At 50.1% G+C, this 21,153-nt stretch overlaps 1 protein-coding gene across 1 annotated transcript; it reads right to left on the minus strand.

Moving 5' to 3' along the window:
- Positions 1-377: 377 nt before the first annotated feature.
- Positions 378-20,357, minus strand: Galr1 (galanin receptor 1). Its single transcript, XM_005334375.4, has 3 exons — positions 18,843-20,357; positions 14,295-14,360; positions 378-6,458 (listed from the first exon to the last, which is right to left on the minus strand). The coding sequence occupies exons 1-3, from the start codon at positions 19,503-19,505 to the stop codon at positions 6,141-6,143; spliced, it is 1,047 nt and encodes a 348-aa protein (XP_005334432.2). The 5' UTR covers positions 19,506-20,357; the 3' UTR covers positions 378-6,140.
- Between the last annotated feature and the right edge of the window lie 796 nt (positions 20,358-21,153).

The following is a 21,153-nucleotide window of genomic DNA, read 5'->3' on the forward strand; positions in this document are numbered from 1 at the left end:
TCCTGCTGCCGCGCCTGACCCTGGAGGCAGTCCACGGGATGCTCAGACGGGGCAAGGAGGCCACCTCTGGGGTGGAATTGTGGCAAATGCTACTTTCTGTATAATTTCTTGTAGTAAATTTTGTATTCTTTTTTAAAAAAATAAGAGAATTCATTATTTTTAAAAATAGATAAGGGAAAGAGAAGAGGAGGGCGAGAAGGGAAAGAAGAAAACATTTACAGATAGAAGTGTCAATTTTCCGCCAACACGATTTGTCCTACCTTCCATACGGGCATCCCGTAATGATGAAGCTAACTTCATTCACATCGGCAGATTGGGCCCCGTATTCGGGGAAGTGCCTTATGAAATGGGGGGAAGCACACTCTTAAACTAAACGCTTTGAAGAACAAACTTTATTTCAATCAAAGAAAATGGGTTCAAATCACAAAGTCCAGCCAGATGTCATGCAGCGCACAGAGGTAGGGTGACTCAGAGTGACTCTGTGGTGGTCAATGGACGAAGTTGAACTCTTAGTTCTGGGTTCTGGCTTTGAGCCTGGGGCGTTCATTCTGGAGCTAACAGCGATGAGATGAGTCTGCACCCGGTTCCTTAGAGGGTGAGAGCCGCAGCGCCCACCGTCGGGAGACCGGGTCCAGCGTGATCCGTAGAGCAGCGTGTGAGCAGCCACAGGTCAGGGAAATCAAAATACAACACACACGGATGGTTTTCCTTGCTCACACCACTTATGTTATCAGGGAATGTTTAAGCAAAAGTTATAATGATAAAGAATATTACATTTACCTCTCGTAGAGAATAACGACAGCAAAAACTAACAGCCACATAGAAAAACATGCACATATTTAATTTAAACATTAAGTTAAAACACTAAACATCCCGTTTGAAACTCCATTCGCAGCCATTTTGACCTTTGTGTGGTGGGCAGAGTGAATGCAGAGGTGCCCCTTTCCTTTCTGCCATCAGCTCTAAACCTCCAGGGCGGGCCATCCAATCCCTCCTGCTCTTGGACACCCCAGTTCTGTGGCAGGCGTGACGTGGTATTTGAACAGATATTGTGAATCCAATCAATGTAAACAATAAAAAACGAGTGATTTAAATCCCCTGCAATTTCCTTTTCCCACAGAACCACAGAAGCTGAGACCTGTGAAGGCCCATCTCTCAACCTGGAAAGTCCTTGACTCTGGGAGTGCAGGTGGAGGCCATACGGCAAATACCACAGACCCTGGGCTGCCTCACCTCCTGACCAGTCACCAGCTAGTGGTTCTCAAAACCCGGCCTCTGGGCCAGCAGCACTGACTCACCAAGAGGATGCACATCTCAGACCTCACTCCAGCCCACCCCGGTGCCAACCAGGAGGCGTGCCCAGCAGTCTGCTGACCAGCCCCCGGGGATGCTGGGGCTCTGTGAAGCTGAGGACCTTCTCCTAAGGAGACCAGAGCCTGGCACTGCTGCCGCTGCCTCTGAAACCACAGCTGGGATCTTTCTCCTGCTGCTGGCCGACGCTGGCTTTGAGTGACACCATCGCAGAAGTAAGGACACAGGCCCACCGCTCCCAGGAACCAGTTCTCGGGGGCACAAAGCCCGTCTGGGGAAGCATCTGACTGAAGGCCCCTGAGATCTGGAACAGAGTGATTTGCTCATGAAGCTCCTGTTTCTTACACTCTGCTGTACGAACAGGGAAACCCTAAATCCAGACACAACCGTGAGGACACCGGAGGTGTGGGCCTGGGCTTCTGCAGACCCCTCAACCCCAACAGACACTGCAGGATCCAAGTGCAGAAATGCAACTAACCATACGAGAGGAGAGAAGAGAATTCAAAACAAACACAGGGAAACACTGGGTGGAAGGAAAGAGTCCCTGGAGACGTCAGCTCCACAGAGGGAGGGCCGCTCCTAAACCACCTCTTCTCCAGCTGATTTTCAGTTACTGCTCCACACATGTCCACGGGCTGACTGAAGCAGACACGTGTGGGCGGGTCTGGGAGGAGGAGCTACAGAGTTCATTTACTGAACCCAGTTCCACATACTCTGGCGGCCAGTGATCTTTACTTCCCTTTGACTTCTCCAGCGGTTAGAAAACTGGAGCCATGCAGTGTACTTTGTGATATGCAGAAATCCGCGCTCCAGAAGAAAGAGGAAGCTTTCCCCACAGATGCATCATTGCAACCTCCCGCTAAGGGATCTACTCCTGGAGCGGGGATCTAAGACAGCAGGAGCAGCAGTATTGAGAGAGGGATGGAAACCCACCTGGGGTGGTTTCTCACATGCCACCTTCCCTGTCTCGGCACTGCCACCCACCATCCTGGCCCTTCCTCTGCGGATGCACCAGGACAGAGCCCTAGTGTGTAGGGCACTTGACAAAGCTGACGGGGCACAGGAGAGCTCACCGGCCACTGCACGGGCAGCACTGAGTCCTGCAGAGAAGCATCTGCTCGGGGCCTGCTGGCATTTCTACAGCTGGCTCAGGAAGTAGATATGGTGGCCTCAGAACGCCAGGATGGCAGGCCAGCCTGCCACACCAAGAAAAGGACACCCTCACCAGCAAGCAAGCCACGCCCCTGACCAATGCATCACAATGCCAATATCAGAGACAGTAGATACGCTCCCCCTATCCAGGCACACCGTAGCAAAGGTGTCTGAGCATCCCAAATGGTACTTCAGGCTCAGCTTCTCCACTTCCAAGGGAGAAAACACGAAATTCGCTGTCAATTAAAACCTGGTATAATTGCCATATGATCATTTTTATTTCCATGCCAACAGATTAGGATGAGAATTTAAGAATTTCACTCTATCTGCAGTCATAAAATAAGCAAGTCATGAACAGGTCATTAGCATCTAATTGAGAAGAAACCTAATGTGCAACATCTTAACAGGCAAAAAGAATCTGATTCCCTCCAACAGCCACCGACAAGCCGCTTTAACACATAGGAGACATTTGCAGCCCAGGCGAATGGAATTCACACTGGGCAGACGGGAGTTTCCCGGGAAGAAGCCACACGGGTGCATTCGCCCAGTTGCCTGGCTGCGTGAGTTACACGCATGGATGTGGCAAGTCACTGAAGCATGAGGAAGCTGGCGGCATCTGGCTTTCCTCAGGGCAGTGCTCTCCAACCCCAGCCCGTGAGCTCTGCCAGGTCTCTGTGGCCACAGGGGAAGGGAGCCAAGGCTCAGGTGTGCTGTCCTCCCCTGCACAGAGGCTGCCAGTCTCCGATTCTGTGAGCAGTAGAATTATCACTGCAGGTGTCCGTGCACCCGAGAGGACCAGCAGCAGGACTCAAAGCTGAGTCACAAGAAGTCTGCACCCCGTGTGACTCATGGGATGCAGACATCCCCGCTGCTCTCCACTGACTCACGCCATCAGGGTTGGAGGAATGCAACCAGGGTAAGCATCAGGGTGATGAACACGGCAAGAAGCTAGCAGAGAGAAAAAGATGAGAGACAGGAGGCTGGGGAGGGGACAGGAAATGATGACTTTACTCCCAATGTGTAAAATAAAACACTGTAGATCAAGCAAAAGTGATTGTCCTAAACTATCCTGAAACTGGCCTTAGTCTGCCATGCTGCTGAGCTCATGCGTGATCAGAATAACCCAGAATGACTCTTTAAGGGTATCTCCTAGGAAGGTGAAATAGGAGAGCGTTCCCACCCACATCACCATGTTCATCAGTGGGAAACCAGAGTTGTCATCTGCACACATAAAAGAGCAAGCATTTCATCTGTTTAAATATTCCCGAACCCATCTGTTTCCCAATGTGAAAGCAAAAATCACAGAAAAGTGGCAGCTGTTTGGAGCCCTGAAGCAGCCAAACCTGGGCAGAAAGCCTCAGTTCTCTTTGAAGTACACTGAAAGCGTGGTTCTCACAGCCTGACTTCAAAGGCACAGGCAGCACCTCCTCACTGCCTGGCTGTCTGAAGGAGAGGTACACCTCTCCCAGACGCACAAAGTCCTCACAGCTCAGTCGTACACGGGAAGGCACTTCCACACCAGGCATGGTAATTAATATTAGGGACAACACCTGCAAACGCCCGGCAGCAGCACAGGGCTCCTATGCTTCTCCAGGTAACAGCTCTGCCACAGAGCGCCCAGAACCACCCATTCAGATCATTTCACATAGGTTTAGATCACTGCAGGAAGGAAGCTACTGCCCATGCTCAAATTTGTTTTAGAAGAAGACTCGACCTAAACTCAAAATAGGAGCAACTGACTGGAATGGCAATGTGCAGGAAGAACATCCTACCTAAGCATTAAGTGTAGCAGTCTGCATTCATGTTCCGCAGCTTGCTCATATGTAAAGCAAACCGGGGTGGGTGGGGGTGCAAGTGCATTATTACTCGAGCCTGTGCTGGACCAGCAGCATCCGGGGAGGACCAAGGCAATGCAGGAACAGGGGAAATAGACCCTGAAGGAGGCTCACTCACGATCCAAGAGAAGCAGCATCACCCCTGTGTTTTCAACAGTCCATTCAAGTGCTGTGAACCGAAGCGAAGCCCAGGCAAGCAGGTCAGCGCACAGGCAGTACTCCACAGCGTGGCCCGTGCACAGGCTGGTCCCGTGGTCTGCAGGTCTGCAGCGGCAGCTTCCCGCTCCCCAGTCCCATGGGGTCTCATCCCCAGGATGCTAATTTTCTGCTCCCGTATTTCCATAAAGTACAAAAACTGCCCATGCACAGGACTTACAAAGCTCTTTCACCTCCACCCATCCCACCTCCTTTCCTAGAATAAACATGAAACCTCATAATTTCTCATCATCTTAACAATTTTCTCCTATTCTGTCCAGAGTTACTTACACCTTTCCAAAGGTTAACCCTGTGCACCGGGGGGGTATAGTTATGAACTAGCAAAGTTAGAGTGCCAAAGGCTCCCGCTGAACCTGGGTTTTTCAATCTAAAATTTTACATTTCACATGGAGTTCTGATTTGACACAGGCATATGTTACACAATATCCTTTTCACAAGAAATCTCCCTGTTTTAGTGTCCAAAAATACACTAGTCTTGCACCTGAAAATGACTTTCCTAGTACACACGATTTGATAGTCCATATCGTTTTCTCATTGTTAACATGAATAAACATGAAATTCTTGTGAAAATCACATTTAGAACTCAAATGTGAAGGTCTTAACTCCAAATCAACATTACCAGAGGGAATGATATTTGGTGAAAAATACATTAAACATTGGTACAAATTTGATGAAAAAGCCTATTTTCATATAAGACGGGATGTTTCTGGTATTTTCTTTCATGAGGTTTGTTTTCATCTAATGATGTTTAATCAAACAATGAGCATGCCTTGTCCACATGGCAAGACCACGGCTCGTGGGACTTACTGATCCAACCTCTGCCCAATGACCTGCTGTCTCCACATCGTCCTCACCGACTCTCTAAGCCCTCATGGTGGCTCCGCTGCAGGCCCAGCTCCGGGCTTCGCCAGCTGCTCACGCCAAACCTCAGCGCCAGCCTGCGAGACGTCCTGTGCAGCTCCCACATGCGGGGCACAGCACCCCTTCCTCTAGTCCACACAGTGAACCACAGGAGCCCAAGTTCAGGGACAGAGCTCCTGCCCCAGCCTGCACTGTCCTCTTGAGGTGGACTTGATGGCCTCGGGGTCACAGACAGGTGCAGCCTATCCGCAGAAGGTCTGCCTGCGGCTGAGGAGGGGAGCAGAGGCCACCCACGCCACAGACTCCAGGGGGCCTCTTTCCACAGTGCAGACGTGTGTAAACGGCTGAAGGATGACAGTCATCACTCTACGTGCACAACCATACTTTAAAACACACGGCTTCTAATATGACTTCTCTTAAAACTGAGGATTAAAACACCAAAGTTTTTTTTCTAAATAAATCTACTTTAAAATGTAGATTGCAAATATTCTTCACTCTATTTATGGGGCCTGTTCTTATTTCATGAAGAATTGAACACATTATAGAACTCTACTGACCTCTTTAAGAGGTCTAGAACTGGTTGGCCTTTTTGTTTTGTTTCTGAATTACAATTTAGGAAGAAAATAAGACTGAAGAATGCTCTTCACTGAACCTGGGAGTTCCTAAGTGGGTCAGAGTTACTCTTGAACACGCATCTGAAAGGTGGGAACCGCGGAGGCCGCCCAGGGCCTGGGTGGGCTTGCCCTGGGAGAGCGGGGCCTGGGCTCACACGTGAGTGCAGTTGGTGGACGGAGGGGTGTCCACTCGACTTCTGGTCTCTCTGTTGTCACTGGGCGGTGACTCGTTGTGGACGTGGCACCTGAACACTTGCTTGTAGGCCTTCCTGAAGTTCTCGGAGAGAAAGGCGTAGATGATGGGGTTCACGGAGGAGTTGCTGTAGGCCAGGCAGTGGGCGGTGATCCTGAAGAAGAAGGAGGCCTGGGTCAGCGGGAAGACCCCGAACTCGGCCCAGAGATGGACGACGTGGTGGGGCAGCCAAGATATCCCAAACACCACCACCACCACCAGGACCGTCTGCGCCGTCTGGGGGAGAGAGGGGAGGGGAAAGAGAAGGAAAACTGTCTTTTACAACAGAAAGAACCCAGCGTTCTAAAGAGAAAGGAGGAATCTGTACGCGATTCCCTGGATCAGGGAAAAGGCATCGAGACTGCTGTCGGGGTCAGCCTCCACTTCCTGTAGAATCTGTGTTTGAAACTGCATCAGACCTGCCAGTACCTTCCACGGCAATTTTGTGATTCGTGTGGAATTCACAGGATCCAACCAACTGTGCCCATGGCGTGGGGCAGAGAGGGGCAGAGGCTAAGGACCTGGACTCTCTGCCAGTGCCCCTGAGCTGCTCTGGCCATGCAGCTCCCCGTGGTCACCTCCGTGACACACCTGAAGACGCTCACTTCTCCTCCTGAGCCTCGGGGACTCAGGGGCACAGTGACTGGTGCGCTGACCTTTCGCCCAGTTTGACGGGGACCACCTGCTCACTGGCAGGCGGCAGCCTTCCCTCCCTGCGGCTGATTCAGAACGACTTGCAGAGTGGAGGCAGGGTCTGCGTCTTCCTTTGTGAATGACAGGAGGAGTCATCCCTCCTCGGTGCCCTGACACAGCGGACTGCCCCTCAGTCCCTGGCGCCCATGTGCGTGGACGTGGATAATACCTTGCCAGCTGGTGGCACTCTGAGAGGGTGGGACGAAGCCCCAGGAGGACTCGGGCCTTAGGAGGACTTTACTGCTCACTACGTGTTGAAAGGCAGCTCTAGATAGCTCACTGTGACTCACTGAAAACCACTGCTAGAATTCAAACAGGAAACAGAGTTCCATTTATTTAAGTGCCTTAATTAAGAGAATATTGTAAAGGCACTTACTGTGTGGCACACACACTACAGGATATGAGGAGCCATGGGGCTCTCCCTTAAGAACGCAGCTCCAGCACCACGCAGGGCCTCCAGGGCCTTGAAGGTGGCGACAGAACCAAGGGAGTCCTCCTGCCGACCAACACTGACCATGCCTGGCTGCCTGCAGCTTCCACCAAGTCCCTGCCACCGCCCTGTGAAGCGACCCTAAAGGATCCATAGGTTGTTGATGGGGAAACTGAGGCTCAGAAGATTGAGGCAAATGCCCACGGCCCCACATGGGATGCAGAGTCAGAGCTAACCCAGGCCTGTGTGCTCCCAAATCCACGAGCAGAGGCTGGCAGGAGGGCCCACAGATCTCCCCGGGCACTTCAGCCCCTCCGCCGCTCACCTGGGCTGCCTCTCAAGGACAGCAGGTGCCGTTACACGGTGGGCAGAGAAGGCAGGACTCGCCTCTGCTCTGTGAGTTCATCAGACAAGGACACTCCTGGCCTCCCATGTGACCACTTCTGGCCCCAGCCCTGTGCCACAGTCCTCGCTCTTGGAAAGGACAAGGAGCATCAAAGCATTGAGACACATTCTTGCCTCCCCTTGTCCAAGGAGCAGAAACCGATTGACCTGTCCTTTCTCACAGGCAGCCAGGGTTGGGCACTCACATGTGCAGTGGTTAAAGGGCGGCCAGATCTCAAGTCAGCTGCAAACGCCAGCAGTCAGGAGGCAGAAGGGAGCTCACTGTCAAGAGGCAAGGGTTCGGGACTGACAGCAGGTCTGTGCCAAAAGCCAGTGGTTCATGGCCTTTCAAATATGATAGGACCTTGCTGGATGTGCAGGAGGATCACAAGTTCAGGGCCAGCCTCAGCAACTTGGCAAGACCCCATCTCAAAATAAAATAAAGACTGTAAATTAGTTCAGTGGTAGAGTGACCCTGGGTTCAATACCCCATGTGAGATATATATATATAATTTACACCCACATACGTATATTATCACATATTCCTATTTTATATCTATATATATATCTATCTCCTCCCTGAGCCTCAACTTACTCATTTGTGAAGGTGATGAACCAAGGAAACGGTTCTTAGACTGTGCCTAGTCCATTTAAGCAGTAAAACAACTCAACTATAAAAAGCTGTGGACAGGTGTTACCGGGTAGAAGCTGGCTTGTTAAAGGCACTTACTGTATGGCACACAAAGCAAATGGAAGGTTTGCTCACCTGTATAAGGGGTGTTTGCTGTCAGTCCATTTATCCATTAGAGTATGAGAAACGCCATTCTCAGATGATTTAACCAAACAATCCAGATATGATTATAGCCACAAATTGATCGGAAAACATCCCCTTTTCTTCCCAAAGACAATCAGACTATCTCTTCACTTTGAAAAATAACAGCCCTTATCGATACTCTATCCGTTTCATTGCTTCTTTTCAGAAATGTTTACTAAGAGCAAAGCTTAGGGCAGAAACAGATCCCAGCACCTTATTAAGATCCATATCTTATCAAGATCCACAGGGCAGATGAAAGTGTGTCCTGAGTACGGAATATTTTTTATGACACTGTTTGTTTCCTTGTTTGCAAGTTCATAAAAATTTTGCCTTTACATTTTTAGTAATTCCACTAGTTTTCTCACAAACATGAAAGAAAGCCACTTTTTTCTTGGTTCACGGTAGTTTTGAAATGTGACTGAATTATGACCTGCAATATAAATATTGGAAAGCATACCAAAGAGGTATTTGCGTAAAGGATCATTTATCTAAGGCTCCTAAAAGCCTGTGATCGTGTACGTGTCCCACTAACTGTGCTCAGTGGAGGCTCTTCAGCGCCTGACTGCTGCTGGGACCCTCATGCAGCACCACACCCGCTGGGCTGGCGCTCCCTGGCAGTCACACGTCACCCTGCACACAGGCCCTGTGTGCCTGCTCCACCAGAGCTGGGGCTGGCTCCACCTCAGCTTGGCTGGGGACAGTAGATGGTTTGGGTGCTCTTTCTCCCTTGAGCGGGTGCTGGTAGACCTGAAGGACAGGACATGGGGCAGGAAGAAGTTCCACTGGTAGGAAACCACCTTTCTCGATTCACAGCTTCTTCCAATATGTCAAACTCCGAAAACTGAGTGTCTGGAATGCACTAGCTCAAAAGTAAAGATCTAGGCAGAATAATGCCTGTGTGCTAAAGCCATCCCTGGGACTTCAGTAGATCAGCATGCCATCAGGACCCAGCCCAAGGGCCTTGGAAATTCAGACGTCTCGACCGGGTCTCCATGGCTGATTGGGTCAGCAGTGGTTAGTGGACAGTGACCTGGGAACCGGTCTTTTTAATAAGCTCCGCCAGGAGCTTGATGAATTACAATAAAAGTGAATTATCTCGCCCATCTCAAGTCAAAGACCACCCAAGCCGTTTCACTGAACACCCGCGGCCCCGGGGCTGGAGCAGCCTCCTTCTCAGAACAAGCAAGAAGAGCTGCTTCCCTTCTTTCCCTCTGAAACACCAGGGGGAGGCTCCCCTGCATGGGCATGTCAGAAGCAGAGCGAGGCTCCCGGGTGGAAAAGAAGACGGACTGTTTTCCTTTCTAACTTGGTGTGTTTTCTTACAGAATCATTTTGCCTCTCCCAGAGACAGAGTGATGCCCAATGTCCGTGCCACTGACCTAACTGGCCAATTTAGAGAACAGAGTCCAGAGATTCTGGTAGAAAAGTCATGGAAGTTGTACCAAGTTTCTGTACTCATCTTTCCATCCTTGAAACTGGGTCATTAGTATGGCTTCCCTTTGTTCCTTAGGTAAGAGGAGAAAAGCTGTTCTCTGGTGACTGCGGGGCCCTCTTTTCGAGTCATCTGAGACATCTGTCCTTCTTCAAGCAGCCTCACGCTCACCGTGCCTCCCGGAACTCCACTGGGGAGAACATAACTAAAACATGAGAAGCATCGCCTCCGTCGCATAAAGAGGCCAACACTGCAGGGACACTTCAAATCGGAAAGACAGAAAAGAAAGGGGAAAAAGCAGCTGGTGACGACCCCAGCCGTTGGAGGGACCTGAGACGCCTGTGCCCGACCTCATCCTGGGGCAGCCACCCAGCACACTTGCACCCTGCTCTGCTTAAGAATTTATTCTAGAATCCAGTCAATCTCATGCCAGAAAGACATCTTCACCTCTAACCGACCTTAAACAAGTATTTCATCAATTACAGGCTCTACACTATTGCTTCTGCAAGAGAATCACATCTTCTCTTGTATTTTCCTCCAAATATGGAGAATAACTGCTTAGCATGTCTTTCTTGCTTCAAAATAATGATCAAATCCTACTCAGCAAACCTGTGAACATAGAGATGGTCTGAACACTTGTGCCCTCCCCTCTGAGACTCATGCTGGACCCTGGTCACTGCTGGAGGAGGTATCAGCAGGCAGGGCCTTAGGGAGGCCACTGGGTCATGGAGTGCAGCCCTGCTAAGTGGGATTAGTGCCCTTTCAACACAGCCCAGAGCTCCTCCACCTCGGGAGTGGGCAGAGAAAGCACCATCTATGAACAGGAAACAGGCCTTCACCGGAGGCCAGAGCTGATAGCACTTGACCTTGGACTTGCTGCCTCCAGGAACGTAAGAAATAAATGACTGTTGTCTGTAAGCCCCCAGGGTGTGGTATTTTGTTGGGTCATCCTCAACCAAATAAGAAAAACAGACAGAGCCCAGAGAAAGGAAATTTCACTCAGCCACTGAGAAGAAGGCCTGGGAGGAAAGGAGTTGAAAAGAGTGAAACATCAAATCTTTATCTTTTGGTCCACATGTCTCAGAACCTGTGGCCATTGGTCCGCTCCCCACAGTCTGCATCACCTCCGGGCACTCCCCACCTGACTGCACCACCTCCATCCATCTCCACCTGCCTGCACCACTTCCATCCGTTCTCCCCGAAATGTGGAGGACGTATGCACAGTAGCAGTGCTTTGCATGAGACCCAGGAAAACACCACCGTGGGCCAGCTGTCCACGGCCAGGGCACTGGCCTGTCCTATCTCTGGTCTCCCTCCTCTGTCTCCCCTCTCTGCACCTCTTCTCTTCTCTGCCCTTCCTCTCTTCTTCCTCCCACCCCCTCCCCACACCCCTCCCTGCACCCCTCCTATCTCTTTCTCAGACACCATCACCCCCCTCCACCACATCTATTTGTTCTATGCAAACAAAAGTCAATTAAATAGATCAGAAGAGATCTGACATCTGTTCAGAGGCTGCAAGGGGTCAGAGGCTGGGAGAAAGAAGATGAATTTTCTCCCCTTCATTCTTATACGGTAAAAATGAACAAAAGAAAACTATATATAAATATGTATTTACACATATATACACATATTTATATATAGTATATATAAACACGTATTTATGTATATATATAAATATATACACACATACATAGGTGTGTGAATATATATATACATTTATATAAAATAATTGTTAAACTAACCATTCATCTTTCTGTTTTTATCAAAAATAGCACAGAAGGCTCTAGTCATTTCTTATATTTTTCTTTCTTTTAAGCACTTTGCTCTGCAACCCTTAGAGTTTTTCTCCAACACCTTTTCAAATACACAGAATGAAACTAACCTCAGACACTAATAAAGTCTATAGACTACTAAGGAAATGTCTTATTTCATTCTAGTAACCATAAAATTTTTGAATCAATAATAAAATTTAGCATATGTTGTCCTCTCTATTAAAGTCTAATGAGCCCCTCCCTCCTGAAGGAAATTAACATCCCCCCACCCAGGATCTTTGAAACGCTCATCACATTGAGCAAGACCTTGGGCTGACATGTCTGTTCTCTGACACTCCAATGAGGCTTCCAAGGTCCGGTCCTCCAGCAGGTGGTCAGCTATAGATGACTATCCAAGGGGAAGTTAGAAACCATCTTTCATTATTTTTAAAGAACTGTTTTCTTGGGAGATGAGAAATGGGGTTCAGAGGAAACTAAAAGACTGGAAAAATGTAAAAGCCCCAACATAACACAGTATATCATTAAAAACAGGGGAGGATGAATGGGATGGAGCTGCATTAGGGGGTGCTATGGTTTTGATATCGAGTGTCCCCAAAAAGCTCGTGTGAGAGACAATGAAAGGAAGTTTAGAGGTGAAACGATTGGGTTATAAAAGCCGATCGGCGCATTAATCCACTGATAGGGGTTAACTGGGTGGTAACTGTGCACAGGTAGGGTGGTTAGGAGAGGCGGGTGTTCGGGGCGTGCCTTTGGGGCAAATATTTGTCAGTGGTGAGGGGAGTCTCTCTGCTCCCGGGGGCCATACCCCCAGCTGCTTCCCTCCACCACACCCCACACACCCGTGCCAGGATGGTCTGCCTCATCTCAAGCCCCAAGGAATGACATTGACCATTGATGGACTGAGAGCTCTGAAACCATAAGCACCAATAAACTTTTCTTCCTCAAAACAGAGAGAGAGAGAGAGAGAAGGAGGAGGAGGAGGAGGAGGAGGAGGAGGAGGAGGAGGAGGAGGACACCATTTTTTTAGTTTATTTTATTCATGTAACTTAACACTATATAAAACTTATAACTTTATAAGAACTTGTCAGATCTTAAAGAGGGGCCTAGAGGTTTAGAATTAAGCCCACATATTCCCCTGTTTAAACAGAAAGAAGAATGAATGAAAAGAAGCCATGAGATGTCCTGTTACGTATGTTGACTTTTATTCTTAGGCACTTAGCTGAGAAAAGGCGTGGTGGTATTTCTAGTGCAAGCTGATTTTGCTTCCCAAAAAATGTCTCAATGTTTTGTACTTTTTAACCAATTTTATGCCATTAGTTGTCAGCTCTAGGAACAGGTGGGTTTTAGCCACATGGCTGTACGTGAACCGGGAAATCAGGAAGAAGTCTTCCCATAAGTTAGTAGATCTTCTTAGAGAAAATATGATTATCTAAAAAATATATAACTTAATAAATATTTTTTTAAAAAAGCAAAGCATTTTAAGATATCACTACTAAGAGCTGTGGGTTAGAATGCCTGTATAAATTGTCCCTAATCAGATTGCCTAATAATCTCAGTCCACTGTCCAAAGTCACAATTGCGTAGATGTTATCTGAGTAAGAGTTACATCAGCCTGGTGTGCCACATGGTTTCCCTCAACACGCAAACATCATGAATCTTCGGAAGCCGGTGCTCCAGTGTCCTCGGTGCAGGCCCTTAGACTGACGGGTCTGGGGAGGGGAGGTGTGGGAGTGGCGTGGCCCCAGCCTTCAGCTCTGAGCCAGCACCAGCACCGGGGTAGGGAAGAGAAGGCCAGGAAGCAGCTCTTGGGCTCTCTTCCATCAGCACTCTCCCAAACGAGAAGCACCGGGAAGGTAGACAGAATAACACACTCCACTTCCTCACCAACGCGCCCATCAGCACCGTGCACTCACCAGGTCAGCCTGCAGTGCCCCCCAGGGGACCCCTGCCTCCTGCCATGGTTTGGATATGGAATGGCCACCAGAGGCGGGCGTGTTGAAGCCGCCGTGTTCAGAGGAGGGAAGTGATGGGATCGTGAGTTAATAGCTGAATGGACCTCTGGGAGGTGCTGGAAATGTGGGGGGCATGGTTGGAGGGGGTAGGTCACTGGGGGCATGCCCTGGAAGGGAGCTTCTGGTTCCTGCACCCACCCCCACCCTGCTTCTGGCCGCCATGTGCGGAGCAACTTCCTTCCTCCATGATCTACTTCCTCACCTTGGGCCCTGAGCAATGGAGCCCGCTACCTACAGACTGAAGCCTCTGAAATTGTGAGTCAGAAGGATCTCTGTAAGTCATCCAGATGAGGTGTTGTGGTCACAGCATGGAAAGTCGCCGAGCACACCTCCCAACGCCCTGTTTGGTGTCGGGAGTTTGGACGTGATGGTGCCCCCACCAGCCTGACCTTCAAGCCACCTTCACAGTAAGAGCTCATGCCAGTGTCTGTTCCAAGGGGCCAGCACTCACCAGGTTTGGGGAAGGTGTAAGTATAATTAAAAACCAAAGTGAACAAAGCTTGCACAAGTGAAAGTTGCAGTATTTGTTGTGTTACCTTTTTCTTGGACGTTTCTGACTTCTTTGACATGTTCTTCAGCTTTTTATGCAAATGAGTAAGGACCTGCAAAACACAGACCAGTGAACTCAGTTTGCTCCACATTCAAAACACGTTGCCTGCCTGGTACTAACGATTACTGACACTGCAAAATGGCAGTACCATTGCTCATAAAATTGTTAAAACAGAAATACATGTTGGGCAGCAAAATAGCGAGTCTGAATTGCACAGTGCACCTGTTTCTCCAGCATGTAGGAAGGACTGTCTGGGAAGACTGGTGCGCCCAGGCATGGTTTGTACCCACAGAGTCTTTGTGCAAACAGACCTGAAATTCCCTCCAGAAAGAACCACCCCAGGGCCCACTCGTGCATGCTATTGGTCTATTGTCTGCCTCAGTTTCCTGGTCCACGTATCAACCATTACCTTGGCCCTGCTGTATGTTGGGCACAATATTGGGTCATAAATACACTGAAACCTAGAGATGCACATGTGGGAGGTCATCAGCCAATGTGGACAAGCAGGTGATGTGACCAGCTGTCTCTTCAATGTGGCCACACCAGATCACACTGGCATTCACTTCAGCTTATTTATTCTGTTTTCCCGTGAAGACCTCTTTCCACTGCAAACCTCAAGGCAAAACCCTGCCCACCAGGCCTCCTTTCGTTGGCTGTGTGCTTTTAGACAACTTCATCTCGAGAACCCAGTATCACTGATGGTGGACGCACATTGTGCAGGGCTTTGTGATGGACGTCCCTGTCGGGGAGCACCCTGGAGACACACTGGCTTCATTAAATTCAAAAACCATTTGTGTCTTCTCTTGCCAGTATAATATTCAGAAGACGGGAAAAGCTTTGGATATGTATAGGAATTTCCGAACTGAACTTGACCAACAGAGCCAACCCTGCAGAACTGATGCTGGAGTTCATTTTTCAGTCTCCTCCTGGGGACAACCTGCAGCAAGCGTTGTCTGGATGACTAAGGGCTTTAGACTGACTGTGGGTTGCTGACATGTCTCTCGAGAAGTAAAAGCAGCTTCCTGCCACTGTTCTGTCTCCCTCTAGCACCGCAGCATGGAAATAATATAAAGAAGTGGGCTTCCTGCAGACCCTGCTCCCTAGCTACAAGGAGCACTTACGGCCATCAGCCAGGTCCTCTTTGGGAAACCGCAGGATCTGCCTACCAACCTTCCAAACCCTGCTCAGCTTGAGCAGCCGTCACTGGGGTGTGCATTTTTGGTTTCACATTCTCCATGTTGCTAAAACATTTCTCTCCTCCTGAGCTGGCTCAGAATCCTTGATAGCTAAACAAGCCCCACTGTACAGGGGCATTAGGGATAAACGCAGTACATTGACAACGGGGAACTGTCCTGCCAATGGAAATGGGTCCACAAGCTAGATAAAAGTGAAGACAGAAGGGAGCCTTCGCTACAGCATCAAAGAAGAAAGTCTCCAGGAGGAAGGAGAGGGCTAAGGCAGGAGCCTGCCCCAGAGGACAGTCCTGGCCAGCAGGTCAACAGCAGCCTAGCCACATGAGCCCACAGGGCAACAAAGGGCACTGAGGGCAAGGGACACAGGAGCAACCAGAACAGAAGCCACCCGCCTGAAATCAGAGGGGCACACCCGCACAAGCAGCAAGCTTCACCAGGCTAGTGAGGGTCCATGCACACCATCAACAACCAAGGGCAAGTCACCACTGAGCAACTTCAATATACCTAACACCGAATGCCGTTGAATGTTCAAAGGAGAAGAGTCTTGAATATACTGTGTAGCTGTTTCTCCTCAATAGCTCATGCTGTGAGTGCACGTGACACATTGTGATGCACCCTCACCAAGACTTGCATCAAAAGAGAAAGAAAGGAAGTGGCGATGGTTTGCATTCCCTGGAAGATAATGCTGGCATGGTGCCATTTTTCCACATGCATTGCCCGGTGTGGGGGAGGGTGCCCACCCAAATACCAGCCAGGGTCACACTGGGCACACCCTGGGATGTGGAGAAACCAGGGAGGGCTCCAGACAGCGATTCATGCTCAGTGAAGCACGTTTAGGGGGCGATGGGTCTACAGCAGCAGGAACAAAGCAACCCAAGGGGACAAAGGGCCCACCACCGAGATCCCTCTCCAGTCCACACCCTGTGCCCTTCCCAGGACTCTCAGGCAAAGAGCTGCTCCACAAAGCACTTACCAAAGGTGATTCCGGAATCCACTTCTGTCACTACGTTAGACACACACACACACACTGTAACCCAGGTGCCCTTCTGGCCGATGTGTGGGCATCAGACCTGCTCCTCCAGCAAACAGCCATCCTGATCTGAACACTCAAGCACCAAAATTCTCATTGGCTAGTACACACTTAGGACCTAAATCAAGGAAAGGCAGCCCAAAATAACTGATCTCCAGCTATTTAGCTCCTAAAGTGAATTTGCAAATATTATCTTGGATGTAAAAGACATTCTTATTTATTCTTGGAAGCAAACTATTTCCATATAAAAAAAATATCCAAATGATCATGCATCTCATTATTGTTTTTCTTTTTTTCAATTAAATTTTAAATCTTTGTTTTTAATGTGACCTTTATAAATTCTAAAATGATAGTCCAATTTAGTCCCCAAAATTACCTTATCATTCATTTCTATGAAAATAATAAGTGATTTTTCTAAAGACTCTGGGGAATTGAAGAAAGCACGTCTTCAGTTCAAATACAGGGAATTGGGAAATTAAGAGCCAGATATTTTAAGAATCCCTTTGGCCCAAGCTTTATGTCCTCCAGCAACCACCTATCATCCTTTCCTAAAAAGTCTTTCTGAATGCCAGATTTTTGTATCTAAGTGGCTTGTCTAATGGTGCTGGTACTCTGAGGGGAGGATGCAGAACATTCTAGGGTTCACCCCCCAGTACCGCTATCATGGGACTATTAAATCTATACTTGACTTAGTTACTCAAACAGAAACAAGTTGTACCAAAGAAGCTTGCTTCACACTTCCAACACTCCTTTGCCTTAATAAAATAGGGATGATAGCTCCTCCATAGAGGTGTAAATTAAATGAGATAATGCACATTTCAGATAGCTGGGCTGTTCACAGCTGTTTTTGTTTTTGTTTGTTTGTTTGTTTTGTTTTGTTTTTTCAGAAAACTAAATAAATAAAATAGCAAATAGCTAATAGCTAAGCTCCAGTTAGTTTCCAAATACCTACCTCGACTGTTTTTCCTTATGTATGCCTTTTGGTGCAAGCTATTTTTTCAAATAATATCCAAAAATACTATCATTCAAAGTAGACATAATCTACATAGATGGTTCAAATGGGGGATTCCGACGACCTATATTAAACATGTTTCCTGGGGAAAATACCTTACGATTGAATATTAAAAGTGGCTATTGTTCTATCTTCCATGGTTACTTATGGTCCTGTAGCCAGCCTTATTTATCAGAGTCAGAAAGGCTGGGAGAGATGAGTTAGTTGGAAACTTCAGAATTTGCTTCCCAAGGGTTTTTTTCTGATGATGATGGCACTTAGCCGGGAAGATCCTGGGGACCCGGGAGTTCACCCTAGGTACTGCTGTCAGATGACCATTACACATACTCTTGGTCACTCAAACATAAACAGGTTGTGCCACAGAAGTTTCAGACTTTTTGATCCATGTCAACTCTTCACCCTGAGTAATGCATGCTGGAGGAGGGGCATGGATCTCTGTGGGATCTGTAAGGCAGGGTAGGTATTAGCCCCCGGGAAGGGAAGAGAGGCAGACACGGGGCCAGCAGCCAGGCCTCGCTGCTCCTCTCCAGATGCGGATTTCAGAGGACCACCTGAAGCCCTCAGCACTGTCCACACCTTTCTAAAACCTGATGGACATGGGGAAGCGGCACTCCCGCACCTTCCACCCCTGGGGTTTGTAAAGCTAAACTTCTGTGTAAAGCAAAATCCGAAGCGCTGTCCCTAAGAGCAGCGGCCTCAGAGAGCCTGGTCTCCACCAAGCTTTGGCTTGCAAGGGCGAGGGCGAGGGCGCGGGCGAGGGCGAGGGCGCGGGCGCGCGCGGGGAGAAGAGCACCCAGCCATGAGCCTCCCAGCCAGCCCCAGGAGAAAACCACCAGAGGGTAACTGGGACCGCATCCGCGCAACTAGCCTGCGCTCTCTCGGTGGGTCCCACCACAGTGCCCAGTTACTGCCTCCCGCTGGCGGGTTTTGTTTGAGTTGCTGCAACACCCCGGGTCTCTGAACAGCAGAAATGCAAGTGTGCTCCCGCCACAGTGGGCTTTACAGGCCATAGAGCCCAAGAAGCTAAGGGTGGACAAAGCCGTTCTACCCAAAGTCTAGAGAGCAAACCCTCCCAGCCCCCAGACTCCACCTGACTTTCTTGCCGGTTGTGCAGGAGCCTGCAGAGGAGAAGGCAAACTGGAGTGTGGAAATCCCCCCTACAAATCAGTCTGCACCCAACCCCAGGAGAGGGCAGGGGGCGGGGATGCAGAGAGGCTCAGCTAAGGTGCGGAGACCAGAGGAGCTACAGGGCCCCACTGCCCCTCCATCCATCCTCTCCCTCCAAGTCGCCGCTCCCACCTTGGCGTAGCAGAAGCAGATCAGCAGCAGCGGCAACAAGTAGCCAAAGACGAAGGTGCACACCACGTAGGCCTTCTTGTGGCTCTTGTTGGTCCACTCTTCCCAGCAGAAGGTCTGATTGCTGACGTCCCGGAAGAGGCCCTGGTGGTAGGCCACAGGTGAGGCCATGGCAATCGACAGTGTCCAGATGAAGCCCACGCCCAGCAGCGCATTGCGGGACACCCTCAGGGAGGAGGAGCGCCGAGAGTGCACAATGGCCACGTAGCGGTCCACCGACATCGCGGCCAGGGTGAAGATGCTGACCAACATGGACACCGTGAAGAAGTAGTGGATGAACTTGCAGATGAAGGCGCCCAGCACCCAGGTGGGCAGCACGTACACGGTGGCCTGGAAAGGAATACAGAAGAGCAGGTAGGCCAGGTCGGCGATGCTCAGGTTGAGGATGAACAGGTTGGTGGTGCTGCGCGGCTTGCCGGGCTTGCTCCGCGCCAGCACTGTGATCACCAGGCTGTTGCCCAGCACGCCCAGCGCGAAGATCAGGCTGAACACCACCAGCGTGATGAAGTTCTCCACGCCGATGCCGAAGAGCGGCGGTGCCTCCGCGGTGGGAGGTTCAGGCCCGCTCGCGTTCCCCTCACTGAAGTTCGCAGTCGCCAACTCCATTACCCGCTGGAGAGCAGGGTGGCGGGGCGCACAAAAAGGAGTGCTTGCCTGAGAAAGCAGGCGCTGGGAGTCGCCGGGGGGATTCCAGCCCAGAGCACTGAGCGCTCGCTCGACTTTCCTAGGGATCCTCCCTGGATGAACTGGACTAGGGACGTTTGGATCGATAGCAGTGCGTGGCGTGCCTGGGTGCCGGGTCTTGCGGACCCAAACCGGAGATGGTTGAAATCCCAGAGGTCTCCCAGACTACTGGGTGCCTCCCACCGACCGACCGACCTCTGTGCGGTCACCAAGCTGGAGAGGAGGGAACGCGCCTGCTGCCGTCTGCAAGTGGAGAGAGCCCTTTCTGCGCCTTAGGGGCTCTGGGTACTTGTTGGCTGCCCTCCTTTGCCCCTGGAGTGGCTCCCGACCCTACCTGTTGCTCTGAGCCTCTCCCTCCCGCCGCGCTGCACTTAGCTGTTCGGGGTGAGGGCTCCTGGGGCACCCACGCGCTCCATGCCACCTCTCCAAGGCGCTGGCTCTCCCGACTCACTCCCAGAGTCTGCCTGGCGAGTTGTCCACCGGGCGAGCGCTCTCTAGGTTCCTCCCGGTGGTGGGCAGAGTCGGGTGCTCCGGGCTCTGCTGCCCTGAAAGGGAGTGAAGGTCAACCCAGTTGAAGTCTGCGTGCCCTGTGTCTCTCCCGCGTCCCCCCAGAAGTCACGGTGCTCGGCAGAGACTGGAGGATCCTCACAGGTTGGATCATCGCCCACCTCCACAGTCTGGCAAGGGGCTGACCCGCCTGGAGAGCGCGAAGGCGGCGGCTCGGGATGCTGCGCGGCCAGGGAGGGCAGCAGAGCGCGCTCCTGTGCGCGCAGACAGGAGGCGTGGGCTGCGCGGGCGGAGGGTCAGTACCACTCCTTTCTCTGTGAGGAGAGCGCTTGCGCCCGGGGAATGCACCCCAGAAAATCGAGATTTGCCACCTCTACGTGAAATTTTGTAAAACACGAATGGCCTGAGATCTTCTTAAACGAGTATGAGATTAGAGCGCAGTCTATGTGTATATTCGACTCCACCACCGGCGTGTTTCCACATTGTGGACAATCAGAAGGAGAAGTTATACCCCATTTATTTATAGTGTGTCAAAATGCATTCTACTGTCATGTGTAACTAATTAGAACAAATTTTAAAAAATTAAAAAGGAGAGGGTGTGCTGTGTACACTTTACAGTGCCCATTTGAGTGACATATATAGAAGTATTGACAGGTGAAGTATTTGTGAAGTGACGTATGGTGTTTAGCATGGAGCCACTGCTGTGAAATGTGCCTACACCAATGAGAAATTGAGCTGTGTAAGGACGGGAGGGGTAGCAAGCATGATTCCTCTTTGTACTCTTGGTAGCTCCCAAGGAGAAAGCTAAGATTGATTCACTAGGTACAGTGTTTATATGATTTATCTAGGTTTCCTTTCAAACAGGGGGTGTTTCCAGTGTTCTCCAAACAGAATGAGTGTCCATTGTGTGCTTGGCACAGGGCTGGAGAGAATGGGTCCTACAGAGACTCTCAGGGCACAGCCTTCCTGGAAAGGCTCCCTAGGCAGGAGACATGAGATTTGAGTTTGGAACCAACAAGTGCTGTGAGAAAAGTGTGCACAAAGATGAGGCAGGAACGTCTTT

This window comes from Ictidomys tridecemlineatus, chromosome 13 (assembly GCF_052094955.1).
Source record: "Ictidomys tridecemlineatus isolate mIctTri1 chromosome 13, mIctTri1.hap1, whole genome shotgun sequence".
Taxonomy (NCBI): Eukaryota; Metazoa; Chordata; class Mammalia; order Rodentia; family Sciuridae; genus Ictidomys; species Ictidomys tridecemlineatus.